We start from the raw sequence: 21,905 nt of genomic DNA, 5'->3' as shown, positions 1-21,905 counted from the left end.
TTTAACAAGACTTGGTGACAAGATGCACTGCGTAGAGGACAGGGTCAAACAAAACTGTCAGTCATGAGGTTCAGAAAGGACTCTGTTGTGTTCTAAACTCAGGAGTCTAGGTGCAGCTGGATCCAGACTTAGTCCCAGATGTGGTCAGTGTTTTATGTCTAAAAGATTATATGTGCACAATCAATCCTTTACTTAGCTAAGATTTCAAAGTTTAGCAAGTTAACCATTTACCAGTTAGCCCTTGGCTATGGTGTTGTTATCTGTTCCCCCCCCAGCCCATGTTGACCTAGATGAAGATGTCATCACCAGATGCAACATTAGGACCATGACTGTTTGTCACTTGAGCAGGGTTATGGGAAGTGAAGGTGAGGTTGAGGGTAGCACACTGTCACAACATGCTGCCCTCTCCTCAATGCTTGTCCAGTATACAGCATGTTTCTTTGGATACTGGACTCACTGGGCTGAGACATCCCGTCCTCTATCCCATATAATCACCTCCTTGTAACTACCTGTGTATTTCTGTAGACACTAGAAAGCAGAGTTTCACATCAAACTTTTATTCCCTTGGCCAGGATGAAACTCTTTAAAGGGAAAGTCTAAGTATTTCTCCATCTCTGAGGGGAAAAAGGTCTTTGGAAAAATGAGTTAAGTAAGCTGGCTTGTTACTCACAGCTCATCTGTTGCCCCTTATTCTGTGCTAGTTAGCGAGTGTCATGCTGTGAAATAAGCTGCAACCTGCCTGCCAGACCTTTAAAACTGATCTTAAATTGGAATTGTGTCCTGGAAGACAGCAAAACTACCACACACACTGATGGTTTATAAGCAGCACGGAATTTGCGTGAGCTGGGGTGCCAGTAGAGAAAAAGGATGCTGACAATTTGCCTTTCTCTCTGATGTGCTTATCTTGGAGTAGCGCTTGGGGGAGTGTGACTGCATGGAAAAGCAGCACGTCAGAGCACAAATAATGTAATGCAGACCAATGGCTGCACAAGATCCCGGCTCGGAGCTCGCCTCGGGCTATAAAGCTGACTGAAGGAGCAAAAGTAACAGCAAGCTGAGCGGGAGAGAATCCAGAACATCCTGCTCCTGATGCCGAGCGCACCTGGGCTGAGCGAGGGGAGGACAGCTCTGCTGGCACACAGGCGAGCTCTGCTGTCTTGCAAATGAGCTGTTTCCAATTCGGAGGAGCAGAGCGGCGTTTCAGAGATGTTGTCCTGTTTCATCTGGCTTTGCCTCCCCGACCTGGTTAACACCTTTGTAACCCCAGGAAAGTTGTCCCTCAACGGGAGCCTGGAGAAGACTTTTGTGATCCAGAACATCTCGGGTTTCTTTTCCTGGGATAACGACAGCCTGGCTGAGTGGCAGAGCTTTGTGGGCAGGAGCCGGTATGGAGCAGAGTCGCAGAGCATCACTGTGAAAGCCCTGCTGGTCGCGGCGTACTCTGTCATCATTGTCTTCTCCCTCTTCGGCAATGTCCTCGTCTGTCACGTTGTCATCAAGACCAAGCGCATGCGCTCCGCCACCAGCTTGTTCATTGTGAACCTGGCTGTAGCCGATATCATGATCACACTCCTCAACACACCTTTTACACTGGTAAGAATGGGCAGAGATGCCATAAGGGCATCACAGGTACTTGGTGGCCTTTTCTTCTTTATGCTACTGTAGGCAGTGCTGTTCTGTCCAGTTCAAATTAAAGTGATTGGAGTTACGCTTGGAAAACTCCACCTGTCTTTTTCTTCTCTTAATTCCTGTTATCTAGTTGAAGTTCTGAGATTATCCATTTGTTAAAAGTGGCCCTGATAGTACCTGGACAGTAATAACTTCCCAGTGATTCCTGAGTACTTTATAGTATCTGGTCTTATTTCTCCTTCCCTTTTCTGAAGTATTTCCAAGGTAATAGTATGAACCTCTTGGAAAAAAATAAAAGATTAGTTTTACAAGCTGTGTTGAAAAGCTTTGCTTTGAAGTAAAGTAAGATGCTGGTCAGCCCTATTCTGTAAGCAGAAAGGAGAAATGTATTGATTCAATAGTTAGGCTGCAGGACACACTGTGGATAAACCAGAACAAACATCTTTAATACTGTGCTGCAGTATTGTCCTGGAGGATATTGCTGGGCCACTGAGCAGCACTGGACTCTTGAGGGTTCAGAAGCCAGAAAACAGTACGATTGTATAAAGAACCTGCAGTTTTACAAAATACACTTTCCACAGCACAAAGAATGATGTGCAAGGGGTGTCTCGGATGTCTATAAGCATGTGGAGGTGTGTGGGAGGGTGCACAAAGCTAATGGTGTTCTGGTTTCAGGCTCGTTTTGTGAACAGTACCTGGATATTCGGGAAGGGGATGTGCCACGTCAGTAGGTTTGCGCAGTACTGCTCCCTCCATGTCTCTGCATTGACCCTCACAGCCATTGCCGTGGACAGGCACCAGGTGAGGGCTCTCTGAAGCAGATAGATGGAAAGCTTGGGAGAGCATATTTAAAATGAGAAAGGATTCCTGTGCCCTTTCCTTCTCAGCTCCCAGATTAATCTAAGATGCCTGAGGAGCGCACAGGGTGGGGAAGCAGTTCTTACTGTCAGATAGAAAGAGCAGTTTCGAGCCTGCAGCAAGGTGGGAGATGGGAGTTGTCCATCACCTTGCAGTTACCTCCAGCTAGGGAATGGGAGCCTTTCTGCAGTAGATAATCCAATAGGCCTCAAATGAGAAGAAAGTCCAAGAGCCTAACAGGAATTCATGTGGGCAGCTCTCTTCTGGGGTGGTTTGTCCAGCACCATGGATGCAGGGACATTCCAGACAGCTTCCACAGTTCTGCCTCCCTTTACTCTAAGATACCCTGAACACTAGAGAGCTGACTCTTGCACACTGGTCTTTGTCACAAGCACAGCTGTGGCTTGCTCTTGATAATGGGCTCAAAACTGGGGTGAGTCAGGCATTATTGGTTTGGAGGCACTCAACAACCACACAAAAGAGTTGACATTTGACATTTTCTGTCACAAAGCTTCCTGTTTCCAGGAAATGCACTGGCTCTCAGAAGCATCCCTAGGCAGGTCTGGTTAAAATATGTGTGAGACTCCCTGGTACCCAGTTTTCCCCACCTAGACACAAATACTGAAATGTGAGGGCAGGACTGGGATGTGACTTTACCCATTTCAATGAAGAAAAGTTCAGGCTTTCATGTAGAGCTTGTAATCAATGAGAGCTGGGTGAAGACTGTACTGCTGGCATGCTGCATTTCCACATGAAGTAATAGATTTAAGGCCAGAAGATCATATGAAAAATTGATGTAATTATTTCCTGAAATATCATAAGACTGAGTACTGGTTTATTTTGCACAGGTTATAATGCACCCACTGAAACCTCGCATATCTACTGCAAAAGGTGTTATTTACATCTCTGTAATCTGGATCATGGCAACTTGTTTTTCTCTACCACATGCTATCTACCAAAAACTCTTTACCTTTGAGTACAGGTAAGGATGTGCTTTGCTTTCTTCCACAGTCTCCCTAGAGGCGAAACTCTCAGTGGTTGTACTTTGGCATCTTCTACTGAAAGCCCTGAGCTTATACTGAGGGCAGCCAAACATGTAGTCTGTTATTTTCATCAGATGCCGTAGCAATGGCTTATGTCCTGTCTTTGTTTCTATTTTTAATCATATTATCTTTATTCTTTCACACTAATCACATGAAATAGGCAAGTAAATTAGAGGATCTGGCCTGCAGCCTTTATTTCTATACACTGATGTTTTACACAATATACCAATCTGACCAGAAATGGGGAAAAAACTAAAACCTGGCAGCTTTTAATCTGCTCATCAGCCCTGGGAAAATGCAAAACCTGCCTCAGCTCCTTGCTCCATAAAATACTGTCGTGGACACTGGTATTTGGAAAGTGCTTTAATGAGGAAGAGGTCCTTTAATAAGGATTTTCTGTTTGCCAAAGGACAGAAAATAAAAACCTGCTTCTGTGCAGCTGGAAATTTTGTAATTGATGGAATTCATAAAATAATTAAAAGGTCATGAATGCCCACGAGAAATTATCACCACGTTGCTCACAGGCTGCTCCATGGCTCAAATCCTGGACAGCAGAGCTTGGTTTATCTCTGACATGTAGGTAAACAAATTGTCTGCCTCCAGGCTTTATGGCAGGAGCCCACTCCTACCCTCCTCCTTGTTTCTGGTGTACTCTTCTCACAGTGTCATGCTGTATGTGCTCTCACCCTGTTCGGTGTCTCCACTTGCAGTGAGGAGGTTACCCGGTGTCTGTGCCTGCCAGATTTTCCTGAGCCTGCTGACCTCTTTTGGAAGTATCTTGACTTAACAACCTTCATTCTGCTCTATGTCCTGCCCCTTCTGATCATCTCTGCTGCCTACGTGACAGTGGCTAAGAAGCTCTGGCTGCGCAATGTCATTGGCGACGTCACCACCGAGCAGTACTTTGCCCTTCGCAAGAAGAATAAGAAGACCATAAAGATGCTGATGCTGGTTGTCATCCTCTTTGCAGTCTGCTGGTTCCCCTTGAATTGCTACGTCCTCCTCCTCTCCAGCCAGACCATCCACACCAACAACGCCCTGTACTTCGCCTTTCACTGGTTCGCAATGAGCAGCACCTGCTACAACCCTTTCATCTACTGCTGGCTCAATGACAGCTTCCGATCAGAACTCAAAGCTTTGCTCAGCATGTGCAGAAAGCCTCCCAGGCCCGCAGAACAGAGGCTTCCCTCCACAGCCCCATCCTACCGACCGGCTTGGCCAGAAAACAGCAACTTCAAGAGGTTGCAGGCCTCCCGTGTCCTTTCGTCAGCTTCCAACATCCAGTCAGGAAAGACAGACATCTCTGCAGTTGAGCCAATTGTACCTGTGAGTTAAACAGTGAGCCTGCACAGCCCATAGATATGGCTAGAGTTGAAATGGTGGGAAGATGTGGAGCCCTGGCCTACTTAGGGGGTGTGCAACCACAGGTGATAGAACTAAAGAGGAGGTTCTGGTTGTATGGAAGAGCTACATGTCTCATGCAGGCTGATGATCATGGTGTGAAACCCCTAAAGGAGAGAAAGCAAACTCTTCCCAGGAAGGAACTCTCTTTCTCAAGTTGACTTTGGATTGGCTTGCAGGATGGGATTCTCTGCATGTATGTCACTGTTATCTGTGTGACTAAGCCTTTTTACCACTGTGGCTGTGTGTGTATTTTGCTGGTACTTAAACACTAAAGCAACAGTCTAGTCGCATCTGTCCTTCCTCCTCCTTTTCTAACTCTCTTCATAGCAATGCGGAAGTGGTGAAGATGTAGACCTTTATGTTGCTGCCTTAGATCCATGCAACTGGTGTCATGGTTTAACCAGGACAGCTGGGTAGGAAGGCATCCCTTCTGAACTGGGGTCTGAAAAGTCATGATCTCCTCAGAATGAATGAACAGGTGTATTTCATAAGTCCATGGTTTTGTGAAGATACCCTCAGAGAAGTGGAGAGTAAGGTCGACATTGATAAACAGAGGAATTTCTTACATCACAGGAACTTTTTCTGAGGTAAAGTTGAAGAAAACTGGATGCCTGTTCTTTGCATAAGTAGATGGTAAACACCAACCTGTTAGCTCAGCATCTGCCACCAGTGCTATATCACATAGAGTTCAGAAGGCTTTTCTTCAAATAGAGAACTAAGCCCCAAAAAGCCACTTTGGAGAATGCTGGACATCCCATCCACAGTTAGACAAGTCTGGACTACGATCAGCGCACCTTTACATTATTGTCAAATGGCAGCTAAAGGATCCCACATTTTGACTTTTAAATTTGCCTTTGAATGTTGTTCTTTTATCATGTAAATACCCAGGTATTTCTCAGATCAGTCGTTTGGGATATTTCATCCCAGATAAGATGTTCACTCTGTAGAATTAGTTCATAAATGAACTGCTTTGGGAGAACAGATAATATCTCTGATAGCAAGTAATAAAAGTGGAACATTTCTTTGTAAGATACCCTCTGGTGATTGCACAGTTCTGATGCATTTAAAGACGAGTGAGATGTGTCCTTCTCGCGGTGGCAAAGAAAATTCATGTGACTGCAGCTGTCTGGAGTAGTTTGCAGAACTTAATGTTCTTAGCAGGAAAAGATTTTGAATAACAAAACCACACAAAAAAAAAAGGCACTTCAAAAGCTGTACCTCTTATTGCACAGGAGAGCAATAACTCTCCTCGTGCTTTGGAAATTAGCTTGAATGCCACACCAGTGTGCCTCGTTCCATATTCAACTTGGAGCAGCCAGCTGTGAAGTGAGAAAAATGTTCCTTTTATAAATGGGAAAGAGGAAAAAGAAAACCAGTTTTCCCCAATGTCTTAGTATAAACTTAGAAATAATTCTATGCCTTGTGCAGGTCTTTCACAGCTGAGTAAAAAGACTGAAAGGACTACCTCGCCTTGCAGCTCGGCTGCTTTCACAAGGTGTTACCAATGTCTCACTTTGAATCCAGTGCGATTTTACTTTATCAAGGCTTCATGAGTCACAGTATTTGTATCACTGATATGCAGATACTGATTTGACCCCCTAAGGAAAGTCCCACTCCCTCCTATAACCTTTGCAACACATCTGCCCTAAAGTGGTTGGGCAGCTGGACAGATGAAGGTCCCTTCCAACTGAAATATCCTAGTCTAATCTATTCTACTAGAGATCCCAAGCATGCAGAGCCTTTGCTCTGTGCCCTTGTCCAGTGACAGCAGATCTCAACTCTCTACCAACAGATAAACCTTCAGGAATGCTGAATACCTAAAAATCTAATACTACGCACTTAAAAGAGGGAAGTGGTGATGGGATGGTTTGAGAGCCACAGTAACCTGGGACATATTCTGAACCTATTTAGAGTAAATCAGACCCATTCCCTGATTTCAGTTGCACAAGATCTGACCTATATGTTCTGTATCAGAAGATACAAAAGGTAACATGCCAAAGCAAATGAGAGAAGCAGGAACCTCAGCCTATTTTTGCCCTACAAGAGAGAGGGGTCTGGTAGTCTTGGAAGACCCTCTGCATGAGAGTTTGGGAAGCTAGCCCTTCTCTCCCCAGGTCTGTTCAGTGGACATTATCCCTTCCTTTTTCCCTTTGCATCTTCCTTCGTTGTAATCACACAGTTCCAACTTAAATTCAGAGTCCCCCAGGGAGGTTGTGAATGCTCCATCCCTGGCAGTGTTCAAGGCCAGGTTGGACGAGGCCTTGGGTGATATGGTTTAGAGCGAGGTGTCCCTGCCCATGGCAGGGGGGTTGGAACTTGATGATCTTAAGGTCCTTTCCAACCCTAACTATTCTATGATTCTATAACCCCTTGTAGTCATCCTTATCACTTTTTAATTATTTAAGTATTAAAACATTACTTAAACACTAAAACATTTCCCTAGGAGAAGAAAAACACATGTGTGCACATATGGGTAAGGGATAAAGCGACAAACTGGATGCTACATTTGCTTTCCTTAGTCAAAAGAAAAACGCTTTGGGTTTTCATGTGGTTTCTAGAAGCAAGTGTTCATCCAGTGGTAGCAAAGAGGAGAGAGAAGAGTGGTGAGGAAGAAGCTGAGAGGGAAGGAAGTGTGGGATGACAGCAGGAGGAAGAAGAGACTCAGAGAGAAGACACAAAGGGAGCAGATAGCATGAGGAAAAGAGGTACAGGAAGCCAATGCCACCTTCTTCACACATTAATTTCATCACAAGTTATGTAAATGTTGAACTAAACCATTTTTAAGGCTACACATTTGGTGTTTTTTATTCATTAATAAATCCATTACTGAGACTTCTGGAATGGCTTTACTCAGCTTAAGCTAGTAATGAACAGAAGAGCTTCCCTAAGCAAAAGGAGAAGAGAGCAGATCAAGAGACCCTTCCCAAAAGCATCTTTGCTTCACTCAGGGAAGCAATTATGGTTGCGTTTACCTATAGAGTCATGTGGCTTCAGGAATTAAAAACTTTGTCTACTCAAGTTTTGGGGTTTTATTTAAGAGTCTCCCCCTCGGGACATGCAATGTTTCAAATCTTCATATGGCATCCAGTATTATGCAGGATTCTTTCTCTGTTTGGTCAGACAACTTGAGAGAAGAAGTCTGCCTGAAATCTACTTCTGAAAGTTTGATTTTGCTAGCAGCTTGACCTGCTCTGATCCTTCTCCACTCCTGTGCATGGCCACACATCTCTTGTGGCTTCTGCCAGGCCAGCACTGCCGTGACTTTGTCCTGTCAGCATCATCTGCCAGCTGGGCCACCCTCCTCAGGAAACTAAAGCAAGGCATCTTCAAAGTATGATTCTGCTGTTGTCAGTCTTACCAAAAAAGAAGCTTCCTTTTCATTTGAAATTAATCTTTTTCTGTTTAATGGTTTACCTTTTTCTGTAGTGTCTTTTTTTCCCCTTCTTTTCCTGTGTGTCTTTAGCTTAGAAGACTCAAGAACAAATACTTCAGTTGTGATTATTCTGCTTGCCACCTGCTGATGGCTCAGTCGTATTAGATGTTCAAAGTTTCTTTCTTGCCCATAAATCATTGATTTCAGAGCATTTTCAGAGCTTTGTCTGGATGGTATATTTGATTTGCGATACTCATCATCAGACACAGGCGGGAGTTTGCACTCTGCAATCCCTCAGGCAGAAGACATCAGGCACTGAAGGGCCTAAAACTTTGGGAGCAAACAGTTTCACTGTTGGAGAGGTACATGTTGCCATGACAGCTCATGCATCAGCCATCATCCCACCATCCTGGGGACTCCTGGAGCACTGTGACAGGTGCAGGTACTGGGAGCTCCATCTGAGGGAGCTTTTGGTGTGACAAAGGTTGCAGGTTGATGATCAATAGGAGGTGATGAACAGACTGACAGCAGAGGTGAGCCTCATGAGAGGTGATGCTCTGTCTACCCAACGCTTTAACGCAGCTTTGCAAACCAGAGCCATTCGGGCTGGGCCATATATTACATTAGTGAATGTTTTTTTCCCTTTCAGTGAATGTTTTCAAGGACATACATATATTACAGGTAAGATGTTTCTGAAGCTAAAGGCAGTATCTTAAGATTCTCCATCTTTAAGCACAGTTACTATCCTTAGAACAGCTACGTATGTAGAACCTTGCTGTAACACTAGTGCCCCCAAAGCCTCAAATGCCTGATCAAATGTTCCAGGTGAGTCTGAGCAGGGGTCCTGCAGTTACAGCTCTGGATCCTGCACCCCTGCACTGGGTGGAAAGCCATCCTCCTGCAGGCTCTCCCTGACCCTAGGCACAGAGGGGGTGTAAAAAGTACTGAAGCCTGTAATTCAATTATAGAGAACAGGGGAGGTGAACCTGGTACAAAGAAAAGAAGAGGCAGGTTGGACAGTGAGCCTTAACAGCCTGTCCAGGGTCGAACTCGTGGCCAGTGCCCATCAGAAGTACAAGTTTTAGAGACAACAGGACAGAAGCGTGCAGGAGAAGGGCATGGTTAAAGCACTAGAAACGGTGTCCTTGAAATCTGTATGAAATACAGTGTGCTACGTAGTACGTGCCATGGCACAGGGCAGTGTCTGATGAGCATTTCCTTATTAGCTATTTTTCATTTTCTGCAGATGTGATTTGGGATTCTAAAGAACCGTTTTGCATTTGCTGCAATCAGTGAGGGGTGTGCTCTGAGCACACACTGAGCAGTATGTCACAAATTCACACCCTGGGCAGTTTAAACTGGGCATCCAGGCACCACGGGTACGTTCTATGCTATACTGCAGCTCTGTTGCAGACCAGGGAGTCCTTTTAAAATGTGAATACAGGCAATGGAGCATAAACTGCAATGAGAGGCCACCACTGAGAGCGTGAAGGGATGGTCTGAGTGATGACAAAATGAGACACATGTGCCCTGTGGAGAACATCTTCTTTCATTTTCCCTTACGTGATGCAGCTGGGCTTTTTGCTACCTTTGGAGTTCTGATCTTGTGCAGTGCTTTGGAACAGTCGGTTTAGTAGCTAGCCTTAGAAGCACAGATCTGCAAGAACAAACCTGGGGAGGGGGGGGCTTTGGTGTGAGAAGGCACTGGTTGCTCTGGAGCATGGTAAGGATCATGCTGTTGGGAGGCTTTTATTTCCCTTCTGGCAATATAATGACTGTAAATGTGAAGCATTATGGAAACTTAACAGGGGAAGTTTAGATTGGATATAAGGAGGAAATTCTTTCCTGTTAGGGTGGTGAGGCACTGGAATGGGTTGCCCAGGGAGGCTGTGAATGCTCCATCCCTGGCTGTGCTCAAGGCCAGGTTGGACAGAGCCTTGGGTGACATGGTTTAGTGTGAGGTGTCCCTGCCCATGGCAGGGGGGTTGGAACTGGATGATCTTAAGGTCCTTTCCAACCCTAACTATTCTATGGTTCTACAAAAGGGTTATTTTGTTTTATCTGACTCTCCCCACTCCCAACCTCATATTCACATCCTCAGAAGCACCAAGACCCATGTGTGTGTGTCCAGCTAGGCTGACTCCTATGTGACAAGGAGCCCAAGGAATTCTGGCTACTGACTCCTCCTTATGCCTCTTGGGCTCCTTTTTGTTGGCAACAATGAGCTGGATTTTGGATGGGTGTTACATATGTTATATGTTAGAGTCAACAGTTATTATTGTTGTATTTTCCCTCAAAATCTTGCCTGCTTCTGCTTCCATAAATCTCAGCCAAGGCCTGCTGGTTTTTTTACCTTACCTTTTCAGTGTCTTTATAGACGCATACTGTCCTCCTGTTGGGGTGAAGAAAGAGCAACGGTGCAGATGATGTGCTATGACCTTGTGGCCATCCTCCTGTCATCACACCACAGGTCTGCTTACATCTTTACCCTGGGGTAGTGCATTCCCCAGTGTTCACCAGTATGACTGCTACCAGTCGCATTCTTGTTATGAGTGCAGGTCATTCCTTTAAACCTGGCTTGGTTGTTTCCTCTGGAGGATTCACACACGTGCCCCTGCAGCAGAACACAGCACAGCAGTGTCTACTGGATAGCAAAGAGTGTGCAGGCACTGAGCAAGTGCTGCTTGCAGGATAGAATACAAAGCCTGAGCTCAGGAGCTTGGTGGAACAATGAATTGCACGCAGAAATGCATCATCTGGCATATGAATAAGGGAACTCAAGCAAGGTCACATAGCTGAAGTTAACACTGGCATCTCCAGAACTTTGAGTGTTTGGCTCTGCAGCTTTCATGATTTGAAGAGTACTGGTTTTTCTGTTTAAAAAGTGAAAATATTTGTATTGAAAATACTGGTTCCTTATTTTTTGGTTCCTTGGAAAATACTGTAACAGATCTATGAAAATGAACGTCCAAGTTCTAGAAAATAATGAATGTTTGGTGTTTCTAACAATGTTCCTAGTGGCTTATTTATTTTCTCCATATAGAATTAAGCAGACCTTGAAGGGAACAAAGACTATGCCACATTGTAGTCAGCAGCTTGTGCTATTCTGAATAGCATTCAGGGGAGAACAAATCCTTGAAGCCTTTCTTGCACTTGTTGATGTCAAGTGAGGTTTTTAACTTCCACCTTTCATTCACTCCCTCTTTCCTTCCAGGCTCTTGCCCTTAGGCCTGTTGTCCATGGCATCACTACTGGCATTGTGAAACCTTCTAGACCACTGCTGTGAAGGTAAAATGTAATCTTAGCCCAGGACTTTGCAGCTTTGCAAGTAAAACCTTTTCTAAGCATTTAAGTTCAATCATCACTTTTGCAAATAATCTAGTTGAGCTTTAAGGTCCATTCCAAACCAGACCGTTCCGTGATACTGTGATTCTGCTTTCTGCACTCATTTTTCCTGAAAAGTGATGCTGAAAACAGAACATTTTAGGTAATTCCTACCCCACCTCAAGTGGAACAGGAGGGCCATCTCCTGTGCCTTACACCTGGTATTCCTCCTGGAGTAGTCCAGAGAGATAGGGGGATTTAGATATGGGAGTTGGGAGCTGCTAAAGTATCACAGATAACTTGTTGAGTTTAAATCTCCTCCTAATGCCCAGCTGACTATTCACCATTTAGTTTCTCTCTCCTAAGTGTAGATGTTATTTTACATTTGTCTTCATATAATTTCACTTATTTGAGTTCAGGCCATCTCTCAAATGACTTGTGCTTCATAGGCCACCAGTTCAGTACTGAGCAGAGGCAAGCCTGAAAGGCCCCACTCACAGTGTCTTCCCAATTAAACCCTTCCATTCAAACCTTCTCCGGACTCTTCATCATAGTATTTAACATGCAATAGTTAACTATTAGTTAATGATAATACTTAACATCATAGTATTTAACTAGTAATAGCCGCATGGGAAACAGGCCAGTTCTGTGTCACTCTCAGTCTTTAGCAGTAAAGCGCAAGCTGCCACTGCCATCAGACATAGTTGTGCTCAGCAAGAAAACTCCACAACTTTCTTTATTCCACTACATGGGGGTTTTCATGACAGAGGAATTTATGCTGCAGACCGGAAAAAGGGCCAGGGCCAGCTCCTTAGTGGATATAAATAGAATCATAGAATCATAGAATAGTTAGGGTTGGAAAAGACCTTAAGATCATCAAGTTCCAACCCCCCTGCCATGGGCAGGGACACCTCGCTCTAAACCGTATCACCCAAGGCCTCGTCCAACCTGGCCTTGAACCCTGACACAGATGGAGCATTCACAACCTCCCTGGGCAACCCATTCCAGTGCCTCACCACCCTAACAGGAAAGAATTTCCTCCTTATATCCAATCTAAACTTCCCCTGTTTAAGTTTTAACCCATTACCCCTTGTCCTATCACTACAGTCCCTAATGAAGAGTCCCTCCCCAGCATCCCTATATGCCCCCTTCAGATACTGGAAGGCTGCTATGAGGTCTCCACGCAGCCTTCTCTTCTCCAGGCTGAACAGCCCCAACTTTCTCAGCCTATCTTCATATGGGAGGTGCTCCAGTCCCCTGATCATCCTCGTGGCCTCCTCTGGACTTGTTCCAACAGATCCATGTCCTTTTTATGTTGAGGACACCAGAACTGCACACAATACTCCAAGTGAGGTCTCACAAGAGCAGAGTAGAGGGGCAGGATCACCTCCTTCGACCTGCTGGTCACACTCCTTTTGATGCAGCCCAGGATACGGTTGGCTTTCTGGGCTGCAAGCGCACACTGCCGGCTCATGTTCATTTTCTCATCGACCAACACCCCCAGGTCCTTCTCCACAGGGCTGCTCTGAATCTCTTCTCTGCCCAGCCTGTAGCTGTGCCTGGGATTGCTCCGACCCAGGTGTAGGACCTTGCACTTGGCATGGTTAAACTTCATGAGGTTGGCATCAGCCCACCTCACAAGCGTGTCAAGGTCCCTCTGGATGGCATTCCTTCCCTCCAGCGTATCAACCGAACCACACAGCTTGGTGTCATCGGCAAACTTGCTGAGGGCGCACTCAATCCCACTGTCCATGTCAGCGACAAAGATGTTGAACAAGACCGGTCCCAACACCGATCCCTGAGGGACACCACTCGTTACTGGTCTCCAGCTGGACATTGAGCCATTGACCACAACTCTTTGTGTGCGGCCATCCAGCCAGTTCTTTATCCACCGAGTGGTCCATTCATCAAATTGATGTCTCTCCAATTTAGAGACAAGGATGTCGTGTGGGACAGTGTCGAACGCTTTACACAAATCCAGGTAGATGACATCAACTGCTCTACCGCTGTCCATCAGTTCTGTAGCCCCATCATAGAAGGCCACCAAATTGGTCAGGCAGGATTTCCCCTTAGTGAAGCCATGCTGGCTGTCACCAAGCACCTTGTTGATTTTCATGTGCCTTAGCATGCCTTCCAGGAGAATCTGCTCCAAGATTTTGCCAGGCACAGAGGTGAGACTGACTGGTCTGTAATTCCCTGGGTCATCCATTTTCCCCTTCTTGAAAATGGGGGTTATATTTCCCTTTTTCCAGTCGTCGGGAACTTCACCTGACTGCCATGATTTTTCAAATATGATGGCCAGTGGCTTAGCAACTTCATTTGCCAGCTCCTTCAGGACCCACAGATGGATTTCATCAGGACCCATGGACTTGTGCACGTTCAGATTTTTAAGATGGTCTCGAACCAGTTCCTCTCCTACAGTGGGCCCAAGGTCTTCATTCTCACAGTCCCTGCGTCTGCCTTCCAAGACTTGGGTGGTGCGGTCAGAGCCTTTGCTAGAGAAGACCGAGGCAAAGAAGTCATTCAGAACCTCAGCCTTCTCCAAATCCTGTGTAGCTAGTTCACCTGAGAGCTTCCTGAGGGGGCCTACGTTCTCCCTAATCTGTTTTTTATTTGCTATGTACCTGTAGAATCCCTTCCTGTTATCCTTAACATCCCTAGCCAAGTTTAATTCTAACTGGGCCTTAGCTTTCCTAACCTGGTCCCTAGCTTCCCGGACAACATCCCTGTACTCTTCCCAGGCCGCCTGTCCTTGCTTCCACTTTCTATAAGACTCTTTTTTCATTTGAATTTTCCTCAGCAGCTCCTTATCCATCCAAGGAGGTCTCCTGGCCCTCCTGCTGCACTTCCTTCTGGTTGGGATGCAACACTCCTGAGCTTGTAGCAGGTGATCCTTGAAGACCAACCAAGAGTCTTGAGCCCCCCTGCCCTCTAGGGCTATATCCCATGGAACCTTACTAAGCAGGTTCCTGAAGAGGCCAAAGTCTGCTCTCTTGAAGTCTAGGGCAGTGAGCTTGCTGCACGCTCTTCTCACTGTCCTAAGGATCTCAAATTCAACCATCTCGTGGTCGCTGCATCCAAGGCTGCCCTGCAGTGCCACATTTCCAACGAGCCCTTCCCTGTTGGTGAGCACAAGGTCAAGCATGGCACCTCTCCTTGTCGGTTCCTCTATTACTTGCAGAAGGAAGTTGTCTTCCACACAATCGAGGAACCTCCTGGATTGCTTGTGCCGGGCCGTACCGTCATTCCAACAGATGTCAGGGTGGTTGAAGTCACCCATGAGAACGAGGGCCTGTGAGCGTGAGGCTTTTCCTATCTGCCTATGGAGTGCTTCATCTGCAGATTCCTCTTGATCAGGTGGTCTATAACATATCCCCACAGTGATGTCTCCCATCGCTGTTTTCCCTTTGACCCTGACCCACAAGCTCTCTGTTAACTGCTCACCTGTCCCCAGACAGAGATCCATACTCTCCAGCCTATCCCTAACATAAAGGGCAACTCCCCCTCCGTGCCTGCCAGGCCTGTCTTTTCTAAAGAGTCTGTAACCTTCCATTCCAACACTCCAGTCATAGGAGCCATCCCACCCTGTTTCTGCGATGCCTATTATATCATACCCCCATAGACATGCACACATCTCTAATTCCTCTTGTTTGTTCCCCATGCTACAGGCATTTGTATAGAGGCATCTGAGCCGAGCTCCAAATGAAGCCGACTCATTGGCTGGAGCAGCCGGAACATCTCTGCATTGCTCCGAGCATTTATTAAAGGTGCTGGCAACTGACTGGGAGCGTTGGGATGGAGGTGTTCTCTTCACATGTGCTTTGCTATGCCTGCCATAGGTAGCAATAAACCAAGTCAGAGACTGCCTCCTCCAATGGAAAGCAACTCCCAGCTGAAGCATTGTGCCTGCATCCATCAGAGGGATATTTCATAAACTGATGGCACATAGCACAGTCAAAGCCTCCTGCTATACAATAGGTAAAAGTAAGCCAAGACTCCTTGAAGCATGCTGAGATCATGACCCAAGGAAAAGATGACAGATTTCTCCTGCACAGAAGAAATAAACCTCAGATTTGGTTGGTATTGTCTCTGACTACAGGGAAGCCTACCCCTTCTCCTGTCAGCAGGAGGTGAATACATTCTCCTCTTAGTTGGTGGGGCCGAGAAGAGGGATATTAAAAGTAAAGCAATTTCAGGAACTTGAATGCCATTCTCTCACAGGCATTTTCCAAGTGTACCAGGCACCGTCTTCAAACTAACTTCACTTCCACTTCTCATGGCGAAAATACTGTGAGGTTCCAGAGATTTCAAAATCACAGTTCTCTGATATGAGTGTAAATGTCCTCCTAATTTCCTTCATTAATGTATTTAACTGAACACTACTGGTTAAATACGAGCTAATACAAATGTGATTTTGTTTTCTCTGGAGCTCAAAGTGCTTAACAAAGTTTGGTACCATTGTACACATTTTGGTGCCACAAAGAGAGAGCAGTTACTCACCGCATCATTCAGTTACTGAGTCTTCAACATTTGCATATTGAATGTGAAACTTCAAGGTGGTTTTTGGTGCGTTTTGGGTAGACCATAATCAAAACAGCCTGGCTATGTGCTGCATAGAAGTCATCAGTGGACCGCAGAGCGGTACCCTAACATCTTTGGCAGCTAGAGACTTACCTGCTCTGTGAAATCAGAGAATTCCCAGGGTGCAGGCTACATTTGTGCAGTGAAGCTACTGATCTGGGAGCTCATGCTGAGCTCAACAGCACTTGGATAAAGCTGCACAGCTTTTGAACATGAGTAAGTTCATTCATACAGTACTGAGCTGTGTAGACTTAGAGCTGAGTCTCAGCTCTGCTGTCTGTAGTTGTGTGCTGCAGGCACAGCCATCACAGGGCCATGGGCCAGGTTTTCCCACTCAAATTAGACTTTCAAGGACGTCAAAAGAAGCAAAGATCAGCTATTGTAAAGTGTCAGGTAGCAGAAAAGTGTTTCAGGAGCTTCAGGGATGTCTTGACATCCCTGACCTAGAAACTGGGTGTGGATCCAGAGGCAGAGCTGTAACATTGCAGCTTCCCAGAGACTGAGAAAAACTATTATTCATGGCAGCCTTGTTCTCTTGGATCTGGTGGGAGATCTCTTGGATGCTGGTGGGAGAGCACAGCCTGTGTTGCTGCTGCTGCAGTCTGATAGCCCTGGGTTGAAGCCACCACGTTGTGACTGTCTGCCCATGGAGGCTCCTGCATGATGCAGCTCTGAGGGGCTTGGGTGAGGATGCACATGCCTTCTGCAGCCTCTGGGTCTGGTATATGGCCGGGTGGTTTGTGCTTCTTATTCCTCATCTTCCTTATACCACCAAAAGGGATGAGGATGGGATTCTCCCCTGCTTTCCCCATTGCACAGCCCAGCAGAAGGGCAACGTCTGCTCCTTCCCCAGGTCAGCACTGTAGGCTGGGGAGCAGATTTTGGCTGTCATTAGGGAAATAGAAAGAGGGGAATTCTTTGGCCTGTCCTTTCTACTTCTGGGAACCATGTCTCCAGCAGCCTGGCTTGCAGGGATTTCTGTGAGCCACCATGAGTCACAGTGGGGTCAGACCTCCCACCCTTTACACTCAAAGCCTTTCAATGATACTTAGAAAGGGATGAATCCAGTCATCACTGCAATATCCTGACCAGAAATAAAACTGACTTTATCTCCAAAACAACTGCATGGAGATCTCCACCTCCTTCTGATCAGTCTCTGAGTCACATCTTATAGAGCAAGTACGGCTTTTTAGGAGGAGGCAGGTGATCCCATACAACTAAATAACTGAAGGTCTACAAGTGATTCCTGGGTCTAAGGTGTCAACTCACTTGTTTCCATAGTCTGTAGCACTATCTACAGCAGACCAGCTATGTCACTGTATGCAGCTCCTAGGGTCACAGGGATATGGGGATATTTAGACATAATTACATTTTTGGAGATGTTTTTCAGTTGAAAGCACTCAAATGTGATGGGTTTGCTGGAGCCACCAGAATAGTTTTTAATAACACAAAGCTGGCAAACAATGAAAGGACAAGGGGTAATGGGTACAAATTGGAGCACAAGAGGTTCCACTTAAACCTGAGAAGAAACTTCTTCTCAGTGAGGGTGACGGAACACTGGAACAGGCTGCCCAGGGGGGTTGTGGAATCTCCTTCTTTGGAGACATTCAAGACCCGCCTGGACACGTTCCTGTGTAACCTTATCTAGGTGTTCCTGCTCCGGCAGGGGGATTGGACTAGATGATCTTTTGAGGTCCCTTCCAATCTCTAACCTACTGTGATACTGTGATACTGTGTGACATGTATTGGATGTCCTAAAGCCATTAGGGTCTCTGAAGGTACCAAACTGGATGGGATATGTTGGAGAGACTTCTAGGGTGGTGGGAACCAGATCAGTATGGTCTCATCCCTTCTGCCTTTTGGAAGTGCTCTTGAAGTCACCCATTCCCAGAGGCTTGCCTGGAATTTGTCTTGGAAGAAGTCCAAGACAGGGCTCAGGAATGAGCTAACATTTGAACAAATTGGAGAGCAGGGACTGAACCCTTCAGCGGGGTCCCTGGCACTCCTGTTTGGCAGTGGAAGCACATTCCTAGGTGCCAAACAGACAAGCATCCTTCGGGTCTGTTTCTCATCCTGTATCTCAGATTCCCAGCACAGAGGCGTTGCTATGAACTGTGCGGCATCGCGTAATCCTCTCATCCCACTTTAGCACAAGTAAGAAAGGAAAAGCAAACACAAAGAAACCTGTTCTTTTGTTGCTGGTTGAGAGAGTTTCAATTTTTAAGTGTGCAAGAGCCAAAGCCATAAAAAATGTAGCATGAACACGATGAGCTCAGGCGATTTTCAACCCTGGACTGACGACCCATTTAAATGCCTCCAAAAGCACCTACCGCTTTCTCTGGACTACGTGGGGGAGCAAGGCTCTGACTTCAGAGGAGTAATCCAGCAGGGACCTGTGTTGGGTGGGAATTCATCCATAGGCAAGGAATTCTGTTTGCATGAAGGTGTTTGGTTAATCTCAATGATATAAAGAGCCTGTAAACAGGTGAGGCAATGCACATCCAGGAATCTGAAGAAACAAGAGTTTTATAGCAAGTGCTATAATGTGAGTTCTGTGTCACAGCCCTTCAGGGGAGGGCTGATAACATGAAAATGTTTTGAAGCAAGTGGATGTGTGAATATTGGATGATCCAAAGCTATAATAGATTTATTATTTTCATTACATTGCGTCACTTCAGAAATACATGTTTTTAATGTTTAGTAGAGTTGTTACTTTTAGAAATGATACTAGTAATCTAATATTATAATATAGTAATTTAGTATAATAACTTAGTAATTTAGTGTAATAATATAATAATAATCAATATTCAAATATGAGGAAAAAACACCCACATTCCAATCTTGTCTCACAGCCACCCAGGTGACTGTGATGTGACCTCCTTTCAATTGCAATGATGTCCAACAAATATCTGCTTCCTCAAGCTATGTAGTACCATATTCACTGTATATTTCTCTAAAGAGTGCATTTTGTTTCCCAAATTCTTCTTCACCCCCAGACCTGCTCAGTTCTTTCCCAAAGAGCACCTCCCTTTAGAGGAAATTTGAGACAAATCATTACCCTTTGGACAGCTTTATAACCATCAATTGCAAATCCAGATGCTATAGTCTTGGTACTTCCTCATTGTCCTAGCTGGATCAAATAACCCTATGGGCTGCACACTTGCCAAACCAGTTAATCTCCCAAGAGGTGACCAAGTGCTAGTCACTTCACAGGGCAACGATAAAACAATAAGGAAATGATTTGTGTGCAAGGATAACAATCCTCACAACACATCAAGAAATCCCTGAGGAAATAATAGTTAAACAAATGCCAGGATTTTACTTGCCATGTGAAAACCATGATGCTGCAGATGTTCCTGGAGGAAGCAGACTGAGTTTTGTGCTTCACTATATTATTTTAAGCAGCTTAGAGCAGACCAGTGCTCCCCAGAAGCACCCAGATGCAGGAAGGAAAGCACATCTGGAGGGCTGAGGTACTGTTCTGAATGGTCTGCACCCAGCCCTTTTCTTCCCTTCACTTCGGAAAGCCTCAGCACCATGACTTCCAAGACAACTGTCCTGCAGGAGAGCCAGACTGCATGGGAAGGGGTCTGTTTGTCACCACTAGTGCATACACAGTGTTTGCCCCCTCCAAACCCACAACCTTGCCTTGTGCGGCTGGTACCAATGCAGCTTGGTGCCTCCAAACTGACAGGCTGGAGAAAGGTGTGTGTAGCATAAAGCACAGTGGGAATAGAATCACTAAAATACTGTCTGTAATGACTTCATAACCTCATTGTTTGCTTTTCTGTGTCTGCAGCACTGCATAGCCCACGCTGGCTGGTGAGCCTCACTGTGTAACATCATGAACACAGCTTTTAAAAGAACAGTCATATTGCAGAGTGAAACTACCATTTCACTCCTGAATTTGCTTCCTATTGTGCACATGAATGATGCAACAACTTTCAGGTATGGAATCACATGTTAGTTTTCCATGATGCTCTGCCTCATCTGGTTTACAGAAGAACAGTGATCAAACCCGCTTATTCATTATTTTCTTTCTCTTATTGACCATGGGTATGTATCTCCCTCAAACCCTGCTCTGAACAAGGAATTAATTTCTTCAGAGCACATTATTCAGAGTAGTTTTTGTAGCACTTACTGACACTGAGGAGACATTTGCATGTTCTGGCACCTCACATTTACTCAGGATGCTCCATTTGATGAAGTGGTGTTATCACCCCTATTGTATAAAAAAGGAACTGAGACAGAAAGAAGAGCATCTTGTATTTAGGATGCCTGGAATTGAGAATATGAGAGCAACATGGGTCAAAACCAGGCACACAAACAAGTAACAATTCTTTTCTTTGTCATTTTATTGATGCCTGGATATATGCTGAGAAAGGCTGGAATCATTGATTCATTATAATCCTCTCTTCTAATCATAGAATAGAATCATAGAAGAGCTAGGGTTGGAAAGGACCTTAAGATCATCAAGTTCCAGCTCCCCTGCTATGGGCAGGGACACCTCACACTAAACCATGTCACCCAAGGCCCTGTCCAACCTGGCCTTGAACACTGCCAGGGATGGAGCATTCACAACCTCCCTGGGCAACCCATTCCAGTGCCTCACCACCCTTACAGTAAAGAACTTCTTCCTTATATCCAATCTAAACTTCCCCTGTTTAAGTTTGAACCCATTAACCCTTGTCCTATCACTGCAGTCCCTGATGAAGAGTCCAATGAAGAATCCATTGATCTGACATCGGTAGGATGATGACCCTCGCATATACTTAAAAACCAGAGCAAGATGGCAAGTTTTGCCTATGGAGTTGAATGATGAGACTTAGGACTGTCGCAGTACTTGGAGTGGGTCACACCTTTTCCATCTTCTTCCTCTGCGAACATTTTCTCTTTCCATAGTTTAGCTTCTTATTCTAAGCCTGTTCTCTATTCCTCTGACTCCTCACTCCAGCCATGTTGCCCTAACCCAGACAAGGATGTTTTTCCCCTGAAAAGTTTTAGCATTGCTTCCCCAACCATCCTGCCCACAAAAGAAGTGCAATCTTTTTGAAAGGCTTAAACCCCAGCCCTTGCACAAAGCCCTTTACTGAGCCTCAAATCTCATCTTCAGTGTAACGGGGAGAACAATTTGAGCTTTTCAAAAGGAAATGTGCTGGAATACCTCCCAGGCCTCCTCCTTTATTGTTCTCCAAATGGTTTTCATCTCCCTGCAGAGGTTGCTTATATCAGTATATATCTATCAGTATATATATATCAGTAGCTTAACAGCATTAACCTCAAGGAGCATGAGAACAGTCCAGGTGAATTTTGAATTAAGAAAGCCCTGGTTTGGGATGGGTTTTTTTTGCAAGATACAAACTGTCTTCAGAGGTTTCCCTCTAGTATTAAGAGCTGATGGTGGCTCCCATATCCTGCTGTAACTCCTCCTCAGTGGAGCTTCCTCCCTGTACAAAAGACCATGTCCTGCTCAGCTCTTTTGCAGGATGTGCCTAGGGATTTTTCTGCAACAAGGCCAAGCAGGCTCAAGATTTCTGCAGTGAGCAAGTCCTTCTTGAAGGTCATTTGAGGTCCATGTAGGGGGAAGAAACTTAATAGAATCATAGAATAGCTAGGGTTGGAAAAGACCTTAAGATCATCAAGTTCCAACCCCCCTGCCATGGGCAGGGACGCCTCTTTCTAAACCATATCAC

At 45.4% G+C, this 21,905-nt stretch overlaps 1 protein-coding gene across 1 annotated transcript; it reads left to right on the top strand.

Annotated features, from left to right (window-relative positions):
* The first annotated feature begins 1,117 nt into the window (after window positions 1–1,117).
* On the top strand, window positions 1,118–5,700 carry GPR83 (G protein-coupled receptor 83). The gene is made up of 4 exons (XM_061343414.1): window positions 1,118–1,593; window positions 2,305–2,430; window positions 3,336–3,469; window positions 4,241–5,700. The coding sequence occupies exons 1-4, from the start codon at window positions 1,207–1,209 to the stop codon at window positions 4,863–4,865; spliced, it is 1,272 nt and encodes a 423-aa protein (XP_061199398.1). The 5' UTR covers window positions 1,118–1,206; the 3' UTR covers window positions 4,866–5,700.
* Window positions 5,701–21,905: the final 16,205 nt, after the last annotated feature.

The sequence above is a fragment of the Neopsephotus bourkii genome, unplaced genomic scaffold (assembly GCF_033783945.1).
Source record: "Neopsephotus bourkii isolate Nb327-2 ecotype Australia unplaced genomic scaffold, CSIRO-AGI_Nbou_v1 NB_1825, whole genome shotgun sequence".
NCBI classification, from domain to species: Eukaryota; Metazoa; Chordata; class Aves; order Psittaciformes; family Psittacidae; genus Neopsephotus; species Neopsephotus bourkii.
The sequence above is the reverse complement of the archived record's forward strand: the minus strand, read 5'-3'. Positions and strand labels throughout refer to the sequence as shown.